Below are 13,039 nucleotides of genomic sequence, written 5' to 3' on the forward strand. Positions count from 1 at the left end.
CAGAGACTTAGAGAAGTCATTAGGAGAAAGAGACCGCTCAATAATCTGAAAACGATCCAAATTCACCATAACGATGCATGACCAAACACCTCTTTGGCGGCTAATCAAGTGATCGGTAAATTGGGCTGGTCCAAGGTCCCCCATCCACTAAACAGCCTGGATCTGGCACCCTCCAACTTCTACTTGTTTGTTCCAATAAAGAACAGTCTTCGGAGACAAGGATTTGATGACATAGACAAGGTGAAAGTGGCTGGATACGACAGTGCACATCTGACTATTTTCAGAGGATTCAAGAGTTGGGTTCAACGATGACGCAAATGCATCACTTTTAATGGAAACTATATTGAGTAGCAAATTTGTATAGAGGAAGAGTCACTCCAATGTGCAATTTGAACAATCTACACCAGTTAATAAAGAAGTTATGACAATTTTTGCATTACTTTCAGTACAACCCTCGTATATTTGACCCTATAAAAAATATTTCTGACCTCTAGAATTGTATTTTCCAGTATCATATGCAAGGAGTTTAGTCTTACAACAACTGGAAAAATCACAATTTGCTCTAGAGAAAAGCTTCTTAAGCTCTTTTTACTGAGGCAACACCATCCATAATATGGCCATCCCCATATTTGGTTGAGATATGCCAACATTTATACTTACAGTATTAATTTACTGTATTTTAATTTTTGTCTCTTGAACCCAACAAAACATTAAAATAGACATAGTCGTGATGGTGCTAAACTAGAAATTGAGGCAGCTATTGAAAGGCCTTTTTGAGATCCATACACTTCTGTTAAAACTCCCTCCATTGACACAATTAAGGGATAGATAAGTGTTGATCAGTTCCCCTTTAAAGAAATGACCATTTAAAGTTTATGTCAAATAAATGATTTTACTTTTCACAGAAATGGTACCAGGGATGTAACTATAGTGGGTGCAGAGGCCCATGAATTCTCTTTCCCATATGAGAAGACCATTAATATAAATTAATTATTATCGTTAGAGGTCCTATTACAGATTTTTAATTGGGGCCCAGCAGTTTCAATTCACACCTCAAAATGGTACAAAAGGCTTAAATTTATATTCCGTGGTACAATACACTTAAATCAGGGGTGTAACTAAAGGCGATGCAGGAGATTCGGATGCTCCGGGGCTCAGAATCCTTAGGGGACCCATAAGGCCTATCCTCTCCATGTAGTTAGCCAAGTAGTATGAATAAAGCATTATAGTTGCGGGCCCTGTTACAGAGTTTGCATTGGGACCCAGAAGCTTTGAGTTACGCCTCTGACTTAGAGGGATTGTACAACTTTAAAAAGAGATTCGTAAACAGATGGCCATGCCATAAAATAACCAAAAGAGCAATGCTTAACTCTCTTTTCACCCTGGCAAACATTGCAGCAGTTCCCATTGCCCTGCCTGTCTGTACTGACAAAGGAAGTCAGATGAGCACTCTAGCCGTCAGTGGCCACAGCATAACTATTCCAAAATCTTGGCATCATGACATCCAGGATGTGAGCGCTGATGTCAGTAGAATGGGCAATGACTTTGCAGTCTCTGATTGGCTGTAGAACTCACCTGACTTTCATTGTGAATAAAGACTAGGAAACTTTCAGGAGCTGCTATACTGTTTCCCAGGGAAAGAGAAGATCCAAGTCTTGCATCTTTTGTTAATTTATGGCATAGCAAGCTGTTAAAAAAATAAATAAAGTTGGACAACCCCTTTAATGGTTATTAAATACTCTTAGATGAACAGTACACTTGGTGGTTAAAGATAACAATTTGAATTGTAGAGCCCCTTTAGTAACAGGAACTAAGTTACTGAGCAGGTCCTCATCCTCATCAATATCAACTAAGGGTGGGCATTTATTCTACTTAAATTGGTCACAATCAAATGAATACCAGAGTGGAAGCTCTACTACATTCAGGCTCGAAGAGAAGGTTACCAAGCAGGGGAGCATTCTCTATAATGTATATTTTCCAAGATCCCATTCTTAAAGTATTGATGCAGTAGACTTTTCTCAGAGCCATTGCATCATGTAACAAAATAGCTAACGCCATAAAATATTCAATTTTCAATAGTGTAGCAACAAAAATGTAAAACGTTTACATCTAGAAATTAGTAAACATTCTTAAAGTTTGTATGAATTCTTTAAACGTGATGAACGTAAATGTAGGTGTCAAGAGACCAATCATTACCACCGAGGGCTTTAAATATTGGATCCATTTTCCCACTACTCATTTGCATTAAGAAGGAAGATGCTTGTTATAAGTATAAATAGTACAATAATGTCAGTGTGTATTTTCTCAGTCTTCACAGAGAACAGGTTAATCCATCAGCGGAGGTAGAAGTGACCATAAAAAAGAAATAAATGTAAAAACTTTCAAGAATTTTTAATTTCTACTATTAGAAATTATTATTGTACTGAGATAAAATGAATTTGCACTCGGTGGACTAATAACCAGATGGATTTAAGGTAGGTGAAAATCTAAGTTTGTAAACAGAAGTTATAATATAGCAAAGGGGTTATCCAGGAGTTTAAAACTTATAGCCAATCACCAGGCTATAACATGTATTCTTTCCTAAGGCTCAATATTAGATCTGTGGGGGGACGACTCTCGAACTGCGGCATTTATCGAACTGCACCGCACCCCCTTCATTGCAATAGTCATGAAAACATTTCAATTGTTAAAAATGGGCTTTTTTTTACAAATACTGTTATACAAAGAATTAGCACTTTCATTTTGCTACACGGATGTTGGTAGGTATTTTGGGAATGTAGGTAAACCTGCTATAAAATCCCTATGTGGTAAGAAATATTAACCCTCTAATAGTCACATTAGGATTGGAAAAACTCTCCTGAAAATGTCACTTTTTTATTGTAGATTTTGAATGTATGTCTCATATAATATATATTTGGTGTAGAACTCAGAGGTCTTAAGTCAATTTTTAACCCCTTGGTGACTTAACTGATTTTAGCCTTAAACGGGTTGTACCACAATTGCACATTATTCCCTCCACCCAAACACATTCACAGTGACATCACTGTGAATGAAGCACTGGTGGAGCATGCATGGTCAGTGTTCAATTATTTCAATGGGGCTGACGGCAGTACCTGTGCTGCTTAGGTATCTCTGCAGTCTCATTGACAGTGAATGGAGTGCTGGTGTGCTTGAATGACCAGCACTGCAATCAGTCTCCTCCTCACTGCGACTGATATAGTAACTCTGAAGTGAGGAGGATGAGGTACCCTACGATCAGCAAGTTATTCCCTATCCTGTGGAAATAACTTGCCATTTTGGTAAAACCCTTTTAAGAACTAGTAAATAATTTCCCTGTCTGTGTTTCAGCTCTCAAAACCAAAATCCACACTTGAGGCTACATTCACACAATTGCAAAGCTCACACAATAGAGTTTCTGACCCCTGTCCCTGGCCTCTCACTAGCAAAGCCAGAATCCTACTGTACACCGGTGAAGGGCAAATACCCTGAAACAGCTGTCTGTGCATGGAGTCTGTATTTGCTTTTGATTCCAAGTCATTGTTACAAGGCTTGTATAAAGTGTTTAAGTTTGGCTTGAAGTAATGCTGCCTTCCAATAGGTGCCATTGTGGAGGTATTATTCCATCTCCCTTATTTGCATAACTTTTGAGTAACACATTGGAGTTTTTATAGAAAAAAATCAATAGCAGCAAGCAAAAGTAGTGCAGTCATCCATGACAATGAATCAGATTCTAGTTTCATATCCAAGTGTAGCTTAGAATATGAATGAAGTGATGTGATTGGTTATAAACATGAGAACTGCTAACATCCTAGGATTTAAAGGGAATCATTCAGCAGGAACATGTTGTTCACCCTTTTGTAGAGCAGCTGAGCAGATTGATATATAGTTTTATGGGAAATAATCCGTATAACTTGTAGTATATTCATTTATATCCCTGCACAGTCTGAGATTAACAGTCCAATGGGTGGTCCTATCAGTGATTCCCTGTATGTACATTCATACACAGATAGCTGTCAATCACTGATAGGACCACCCATTGGACTGTTCAGATCTGAATGTACAAAGCTTTAAATGAGTAAAATATAAGTTATACAGAATGTTTCCCCATAAACTATTTATCAATTAGCTCCGCTCTTCCTGCTCAACAACATAATACCCGCAGTTTGGATACTATATTCCATCTGATAGATTCCCTTTAATAGTTACCAAGTTTAGTCAAATTCCACAGTGTGGTCAGACAGCAAAAAAAGCAAGTAGGATGATCAGCTGAATAGCTAGACATATAACCAGTAGAAAGAGGGAGACTGTTATCCCACTGTGTAGAGCATTGGTGAGACCACGTGTTCAGTTCTTGAGACCTCACCTAATGAAAGACATTCATAGAATCATAGAATGGTAGAGTTGGAAGGGACCTCCCGGGTCATCGGGTCCAACCCTCTGCTGAGTACCGAATTTACTAAATCATCCCAGACAGATATTTGTCCAGCCTCTGTTTGAACACTTCCATTGAAGGAGAACTCACCACCTTCCATGGTAATCTGTTCCAATCGTTGGTTACCCTCACTGTCTAATATCTAATTTGTGTCCTCCCTTTTAGTTTCATCCCATTGCTTCTAGTTTTTCTTTGTGCAAATGAGAATAGGGCTGATCCCTCTGCACTGTGACAGCCATTTATGACCACTCTTTGAGTGTGATCACTCAGCCAGTTGTGAATCCACCTAACAATTGCCTTGTCAATTGCATATTTGGTCATTATTTTCAATAAGTATGGTATGAGATACTTTGTCAAATACTTTACTAAAGTCAAGATATACTATATCGACCGCATTTCCCTGATCAACCCAGTCAGTGATTCAGTCATAGAAGGAAATTTGATTATTCTGGCATGACTTGTTTGTTACAAACTCATGCTGGCTCTAGTTAATTACTCTATTTTTATCCAAGTACTTGCATACATGCTGTTTAATAATTTATTCAAAAGTCTTTCCTGGTATAGAAGTCAGGCTCACAGGCCTGTAGTTTCCTGGATCCACCTTCTTCCCTTTTTTGAAGATAGGGACAACATTTGTCCTTTTTCCAATCTTCTGGGACTTCTCCTGTTCTCCAGGAACTTTCAATATTTATGGCGAGTGGCTCAGAAATTATCTCCACTGCTTCCTTTAGTATTCTAGGATGTAATTCATCTGGACCTTGAGACGTGAATTCATTTAAGTTAGCTAAGCGTTCCCTCGCCATCTCTCTGCTTATAGATAGCCTGCATTCTTTTATTCCCCCAATAGCACAGGGAAGATTAATTGATGTTCCATCAACTTTCTGAGAGAAAACAGATACAAAATAGAAATTTAAAAGTTTGGCCTTCTCAACCGATAAAATTGTATAGAAAGGTGGAAGATCTAAAGAACAAATATGAAGAAAGGCTTGAAGAACTTAATTTGTATAGCCTGGAAGAGAGAAGGAAGAGGGAAGAAATGATTGAAACTTTTAAATATGCTAAAGGAATAAATAAGGTTCAGGAGGTAAGTGTTTTATTAACACTAGAACAAGATGGCGCATTATGAGGTTAGTTTGAGGAAAAATCAAAAGTGAGGTCAGGAAATATTTTCGTTACTGAAAGCATAGCAAATGCTTGGTAAAAAACTACCAGCATATGTGGTTGGAAAATCGACAATAAATAAATAAAAGATTCCCAGGAAAAAGCGTAGACCTATCCGAAGAGAGAAATAAAAAGGCAATAATGTAAGGGCAAATCCTATGGACCTTTTTCTGATGTCAATTTTCTGTATCTCCAAGTGATTAATTGTCTACAACGGCATTCTTTTTTAAAGTTTCCAGGTAACTCAATGGAGAACGCCAACCAAACCACTCCAAGTTGTTTTTTTCTGCTTGGATTATCTACTATCCCTCAGCTGCAGATGTTAGGGTTCCTTTTATTTGTGGTGATGTATATTATCACATTGTTAGTAAATGGTATTCTTCTCTTCACTGTAAGGATCAGCCCAACCTTACACACGCCTATGTACTTTTTTCTGAGTAATCTCTCTATCATTGACATTAGTTTCTCCTCCATGATAGTTCCCACAATTCTCATAATTACTGTATCTACAGAGAAGAGTATCTCAGTGGGTGGTTGCATTTTCCAGATGTTCTTCTCATTAATACTTGGGGTCGCAGAATGTATGTTACTTGCCGTCATGGCTTACGATAGGTTTGTAGCCATTTGTAGACCATTGCATTATACCAGTAGTATGAATAGAAGATTTTGCATTATCTTAGCCCTTATACCATGGACAATTGGTTTCATAAACTCTTCCATACAAGTGTCCATCACCTGGACACTTCCATTCTGTAGGACTCATGTCAATGATTTTTTTTGTGAACTACCTGCTTTATTAAAACTATTCTGCAGAGATCCTTGGCTTAATGAGATATCAATGTACGTAGCAGCTGCGACCGTTATTTTATGTTCTTTTCCTTTGACTCTGATTTCCTATGTTTATATCATCAATACCATTTTAAAGATCCGTTCCTCACAAGGAAGACATGCAGCTTTTTCTACGTGCACCTCACACCTCACTGTTGTCACTCTCTATTATGGAACCATTATGTCCATGTATCTTCGGCCTCCATCTTCTCATTCTCTAGAGACAGACAATGCTGTAAGTATTTTCTATACGGTGGTCACGCCAATGTTGAATCCCATCATCTACAGCATCAGAAATAAGGACGTTAAAAATTGTGTATTAAAGCACATCAAACCCAGTGGAACTGTCTAGTAAAATATTCTCACGTGAGTTTTCATAGTTAAGCTAGCTTAAACAATAGAAAAGCAAATACATTTTATGAAGTCATACATGCTCCGTTCGTTTGATAAATGTGATGTCACATATCTAAATACAGTCTTATTATCCTACCAATTTATGGGTTACCACTGCAAACATAATCCATGTGTTTTCATAAAAAACATTGAACTATAGACACAGAACAAGAAAGATTCATGACAATTAGAACTTCAATGGTGGTGTAAAGTTGCAGAGGCATGAAAGGGTTTGTACAACAATTACAAGTTATCTTCTATCCACAGGATAGGGAATAACATTCTGATGGTGAGGGTCTCCCAGCTGCGATCTGGCCAAGCATGTGCAGTTTGTGCTTTATTCATTTCACTGTGGCTGATAGAAATACCCAGAAATCTCCTCAGGCCCATTGAAAGCAAATGCAGCTCCGATGCAACCCCCAAGATCAGCAAGTTATTCCCTCTCTTTTGGATAGAGGATAACTTGCAATTGTGGTGCAACCTCTTTAAAAGCACTAGTTCTGGTGGTCTACGGTACAGGAGGGGGCATAGTTTTATTCTCTGGTGGTTTAGGGTAAAGGCTTTGATTAATACCTGGTGGTTCAAGAAATAGGAGGAGTTTTTAGGGTGGTATAAGGAAATAAATCTGTTTTTAGAGGAATCTGAACCTTATTGCTCTTCATTTTATAAGGACTCTACCCAATCAGTAAAGGGGTATTCCGGAGAGGGGTTAGATCTTTCCATTTTCAGGCATCAACTGGATAGGTGAGATCTGATAGGTCAGTCGGGGTCGAACCACTGGGACCTATTTCTAGAGTGGGGGGTTCCTTTTTTTCTCTACTGGTCACTGCTATATCACTGATCGGGGTGAATTGACCACTGGCCACACATGCGCAGTGCCCCTCCATTCATTTTAATGGGGCTGAAGTGAGAAGATGGAAACTTCCCAAACCTTTAGATATGGCCTCATGCCCACAGCTGGCTTGCTGGGGGGGTAATAAAAAAAAATTACCTTAAAGCGCTGCGGAATAAATTGGCCCTATACAAATAACATGTTCCTTTCCCTTAAACCTGCCCTTCTATTTTGTATCAATATGCTAGTAAATGGGGGCGTGGCCTAGCCGAGCTGAAAGATGGCAGCAGAATCTCAGCGCTCCGGCCGTTACCACCACTAACCCAACTCTAAAAGCAGTCCTCCGCTTACCTGCAAATCCACAGTGCGTCCTCCGGTCCTCCCTGCTTCGGAGATGACACGCCGACGTCCCTCCCGGTCTCAACCGAGACGCTTAGAGGAGTTCTTCCTCCCGTCGGAGGTCCCGCGCATGAGAGCCGACAGCCTCCCGGCCTCTCCTGTCTCTGAAACAGCGCGCAGAGGAGAAGAGAATGCCGACACTGAAACGGACCCTGCAGAAAGCCACCCTCTGGACCGGGAACTGCAGGACTCGGTGAATGAAGACTCTTCACCCTCCCCTCATGACCAGAGAGATAGGCAGAGACAGAGTCCCCCAGTGCATCCTCACACTAAAATGGCGGCGGCCAATACTGCCTCCACAAAACATGGCCACCAACATAAAGCTGTATCAGCTTCAGGTGTTTCACCTACACAGCAGTCCCAGCCAGAGCAAGTTAAAGCACCTATACAGGACTATGAATCAGGGGATTTGTTACCTGCCAACCCCCATAGTTCACCCCATATGATAGCAAGAGGAAAAAGGCAGAAACCCCCCACACAAGCTCATAACAAAATGGCTGCTGCCATATCTGTGCATACAAAGCAGGGGTCCCAATACACATTGTTCTCCCCATCGGATAGTCCGCTGAAACAACGTCCTAGAACAGATGAGGAGAGCGCCCTTGATAATCAACCAGAATCTCTACATAAATTCATAACGGCCCTACCATCGTCATCTCAGCCGGCTTCAGAAGCATTCATTAAATACATGGTAGTGGCCCTTAGCGACTCCTTCCAAGCCCGCTTCAGATCTCTCAACTCATCCATAAGAAATACAATTGATTCTATTGGAGAGAGAGTGTCGCATACCGAAAATAAAATGGGTGAAATAACACAATCCCATAATGCCTTAATCGACGCGCACTATGACCTGGTAGAAGAAGTTTCCCAGCTCAAAACCAAGCTCGCCGATATAGAAGACAGGAATAGGCGAAATAATATTAAATTCTGTGGTATTCCGGAGTCTATTGCACCATCAGAACTGTCCAACTACTTAAAAAAATTCATGGCAACTCTCCTTCCAGAGGCCACTCCACACGACCTAACCATTGATAGAGCCCATTGGCTCCCCAAACCAAAATTTGTACCTGAATCTAATCCGAGAGACACCATAGCTAGGATCCATTTTTATCACATAAAGGAAGCCCTGATGAGTGCGACTCGTAAAAAGAACCAGCTTCCAGCGCCCTTCTCAAATATTCGACTCTTCGCATACCTTTCACAGGCCACCATGAACGAAAGGAAAAAATTCCAACCACTCACGGCAGCCCTACGTCAAGCCAACATCCTATACCGTTGGGGCTTCCCAGCAAAAGTAATAATACGTAAAGACAACGTTACGCATATCTTTCAAAAACCAGAGGACTACCAGCAAATTCCAAAATCCTGGGGAGTCAAGATGCCGTTACCACAGCAAACCCAATCTCCCCCAAGGAAACAGGGAAAGCAAACCCAAGAATGGACCCAGACCTAAACCATTAAGCGGATCTGCCTTCCACCCATAACAACTATTGAGGTGGTTGTGCCCCTAAAAAGCTCCTTAACAGGCGAACTTTCTTGTCCCCCCTTTTATTCAGCGTGCACACGCACCTTGCTGAACCGACGTGCTTCATGCCGTCTACCTCAACTACAACCAAGCTTACTAAATCTAGATCTGTTTGTTTTTTAAAATTCCTTCACTTTTTCTCTGTATTACTAACAAATCCACACAAATGTGAAAATGCTAATGTAGCCCTAGACAATTGCAGAACAGATGTTTTATCTTTATATGTTAAAACTTTCTTACCTTTTCATTTTTCACCGAAAGGTACAGGGCTTCCACAGACCATCAAATCAATCCCACATAAACAAAAATGTCCATAAAAATTCTTTCCTTAAACGTAAACGGGCTAAACTCGCCATTTAAAAGATCCTCATTTTGGAGGGAGGCAATCAACTCAAAAGCCGAAATAATATGTGTACAGGAGACACACTTTGCCTCTGACGCATGCCCAACTATGACACATAAAAAATTTCCAAAAATTTTCAAAACCTGCGCTTCTAAAAAACAAGCAGGAGTCCTGATAGCCTTCAAGGACTCGCTGCAAATTGATATAACACACCAAGAATCAGACCCCAAAGGCAGATTTCTAATCTTGTCAGGCCACGTAAATGGCAAGCCGTTAACTATTGCCAACATCTACACCCCAAACGTTGCCCAAGTCCGATTTTTAAATAAAACTATAAAAAAGATAAGAAAATGTGAAATTGGCACCCTACTAATCTGTGGAGACTTCAACTCCGTACCAGATAACATTTTAGACTCTACAAAAGGATCGTCGAGATCCACCCCACCGCTACTTCCCTGGCTACACAATAATGCTTTATTTGATACTTTCAGGTGCCTCAACACATCATCAAGAGAATATACTTTCTATTCTTCAAGACACAAGTCATTCTCCAGGATTGATCTAATCCTAACGGATAGATCTACCCTACCTCTCATTAATGCAGCACACATAGGCACAGCCACATGGTCTGACCATGCACCAGTCTCAATAACAATATCCCTAGGGCAAGCATGTAACAAAACAAGATCGTAGAGAAACAATGTGTTCCTCATGTCACTTCCCAAAAATCAAGCCGACATCTCCTCCGCTATAGAAGACTATTTTAAAATTAACTCAACTCCAGATGTCTCTCCTACCACCATCTGGAATGCCCATAAAGCTTATATTAGAGGTATCCTAATTAAAATCAGCGCAAGATATAAAAAAGGAAAAACCCATCAGTTAAACGAACTCTTAACACGTATCACTGAAAAAGAAAACAAACTGTTAAAGGGGTTGTCCCGCGGCAGCAAGTGGGTCTATACACTTCTGTATGGCCATATTAATGCACTTTGTAATGTACATTGTGCATTAATTATGAGCCATACAGAAGTTATAAGAAGTTTTTCACTTACCTGCTCCGTTGCTAGCGTCCTCTTTTCCATGGAGCCGACTAATTTTCGGCGTCTAATGGCCAAATTAGCCGCGCTTGCGCAGTCCGGGTCTTCTTCTTATCTCAATGGGGCCGCTCGTGCAGGATGCCGGCTCCGTGTAGCTCCGCCCCGTCACGTGCCGATTCCAGCCAATCAGGAGGCTGGAATCGGCAATGGACCGCACAGAAGCCCTGCGGTCCACCGAGGGAGAAGATCCCGGCAGCCATCTTCAACCGATAAGTAAGAAGTCACCGGAGCGCGGGGATTCAGGTAAGCGCTGTGCGTTTTTTTTTTTAAGTCCCTGCATCGGGGTTGTCTTGCGCCGAACGGGGGGGGGGGGGTTTGAAAAAAAAAACCTGTTTCGGCGCGGGACAACCCCTTTAAGTTCCCCTTCCGATTCCCTACACAATGAACTATCCCGATTAAGACAAAAACTTAGAAGTCTCCTGATAGACAACTTTGAAAAAGAAATGAAATCCTCAAAAGCAACCTACTACGCATCCAACAATAAACCCACGTGCTTGATGGCAAACTTAGTAAAAAAAAAAAGATCTCCAGAACCAAAATTCCATATCTTATCGACCCACACAACCACAACAATAAAATCCACCATCCTACCCACATAATAGAAGCTTTCCGCCAATATTACAAAGATCTATATAATCTAAAAGACGACCCCTCCACCCCCCAACCCCACTCTCACAATATCGAACAATTTCTTAGAGGAATAAATTTACCCAAACTTTCAGATTCTCAACTCAACCTCCTCAACGCCCCTTTAACACCAAACAAAATCATAGAGAATATTACTTTATTAAAACCCCACAAAGCCACGGGCGCTGACGGGTTCTCTAACGACTACTATAAACTCTTCTCAATACACCTTGCCCCACACCTAACAAATGCCTGAAACCAAGGAATCTCTGAAGGATCCTTCCCATCCGAAATGTTAGAAGCCACAATAATAACTATCCCCAAACCAGGGAAGGAACCCACCTCACCCTCAAACTTTAGACCAATATCCCTATTAAATTGCGATATAAAACTCTACGCCAAAACTCTAGCACTAAGACTCTTAAACATTTTACCCAATTTAATTCATTCGGATCAAGTCGGTTTCGTTAAAGACAGACAAGCTTCAGACGGAACTAGAAGGATATTAAACCTTCTTCACAAACTTGAAATCACACATACCCCTTCAGTACTACTTGCCCTGGACGCTGAAAAAGCCTTTGACAGGCTCCACTGGAAATATGCCTTTGCCACCCTTAATAAATTCGGATTCTCCAGCAACATACTAAAAGCTATTCAAGCCCTGTACACCACCCCATCGGCGAGAATCTTCGCCGATGGCATGTTATCATCTTCCTTTCCAAACACTAATGGCACCCGCCAGGGATGCCCACTTTCCCCTCTAATATCCACCATGGTTATGGAACCCCTGGCGGAATACATAAGAACCTGTCCAGAAATTCAGGGAATAGCAGCTAGTTCAAGACAACACAAAATAAGCTAATTCGACGATGACATTCTGCTTACGTTGTCCAACCCAATCCCATCCCTAAGAAATACGCAAAAAATATTAAAAGAATTTTCGGATATTTCATACTATAAATTAAACATTACCAAATCACAAATCCTAGGCATAAACATACATGACACCCAAAAAATGGACATACAAAAAGAATACCCCTTTCAATGGCAATCCAAGTCCATCCCATACCTCGGAATAAACTTAAGCTTCCCCACATCGCGTCTAGTTGAAGCAAATTTTCCCCCACTCCTAGCCGAACTTCAAAAAGAATTAGACACCTATCATACCTACCCTCTCTCATGGCTAGGTCGTGTCACTATCTACAAAATGATGACTCTACCTAAAATCTTACATTATTTTCGTACCCTACCAATTCCGATACCCAAAACCCTCCTAAATAAATTTCAAAGCCAACTCTCCAAATTTGTGTGGCAGAATAAAAAGCCAAGAATCGCACTCTCCATCTTAACCTTAAACAGACGTCAGGGCGGTGTGGGTCTTCCCAACCTAAACTCATAC

The 13,039-nt window shown here is 40.7% G+C and overlaps 1 protein-coding gene across 1 annotated transcript; it reads left to right on the forward strand.

The window, feature by feature from the left end:
- Positions 1-5,840: 5,840 nt before the first annotated feature.
- On the forward strand, positions 5,841-6,773 carry LOC136571947 (olfactory receptor 2C3-like). The gene has a single exon (XM_066572566.1). It carries the CDS (start codon positions 5,841-5,843, stop codon positions 6,771-6,773), a length of 933 nt encoding a protein of 310 aa, XP_066428663.1.
- Positions 6,774-13,039: the final 6,266 nt, after the last annotated feature.

The sequence above is a fragment of the Eleutherodactylus coqui genome, chromosome 6, assembly GCF_035609145.1.
Source record: "Eleutherodactylus coqui strain aEleCoq1 chromosome 6, aEleCoq1.hap1, whole genome shotgun sequence".
NCBI lineage: Eukaryota > Metazoa > Chordata > Amphibia > Anura > Eleutherodactylidae > Eleutherodactylus > Eleutherodactylus coqui.

Coding starts and splice junctions, on each gene's coding strand:
- LOC136571947 (XM_066572566.1), top strand. CDS start 5,841: ATGGAGAACGCCAACCAAACCACTCCAAGTTGTTTTTTTCTGCTTGGA.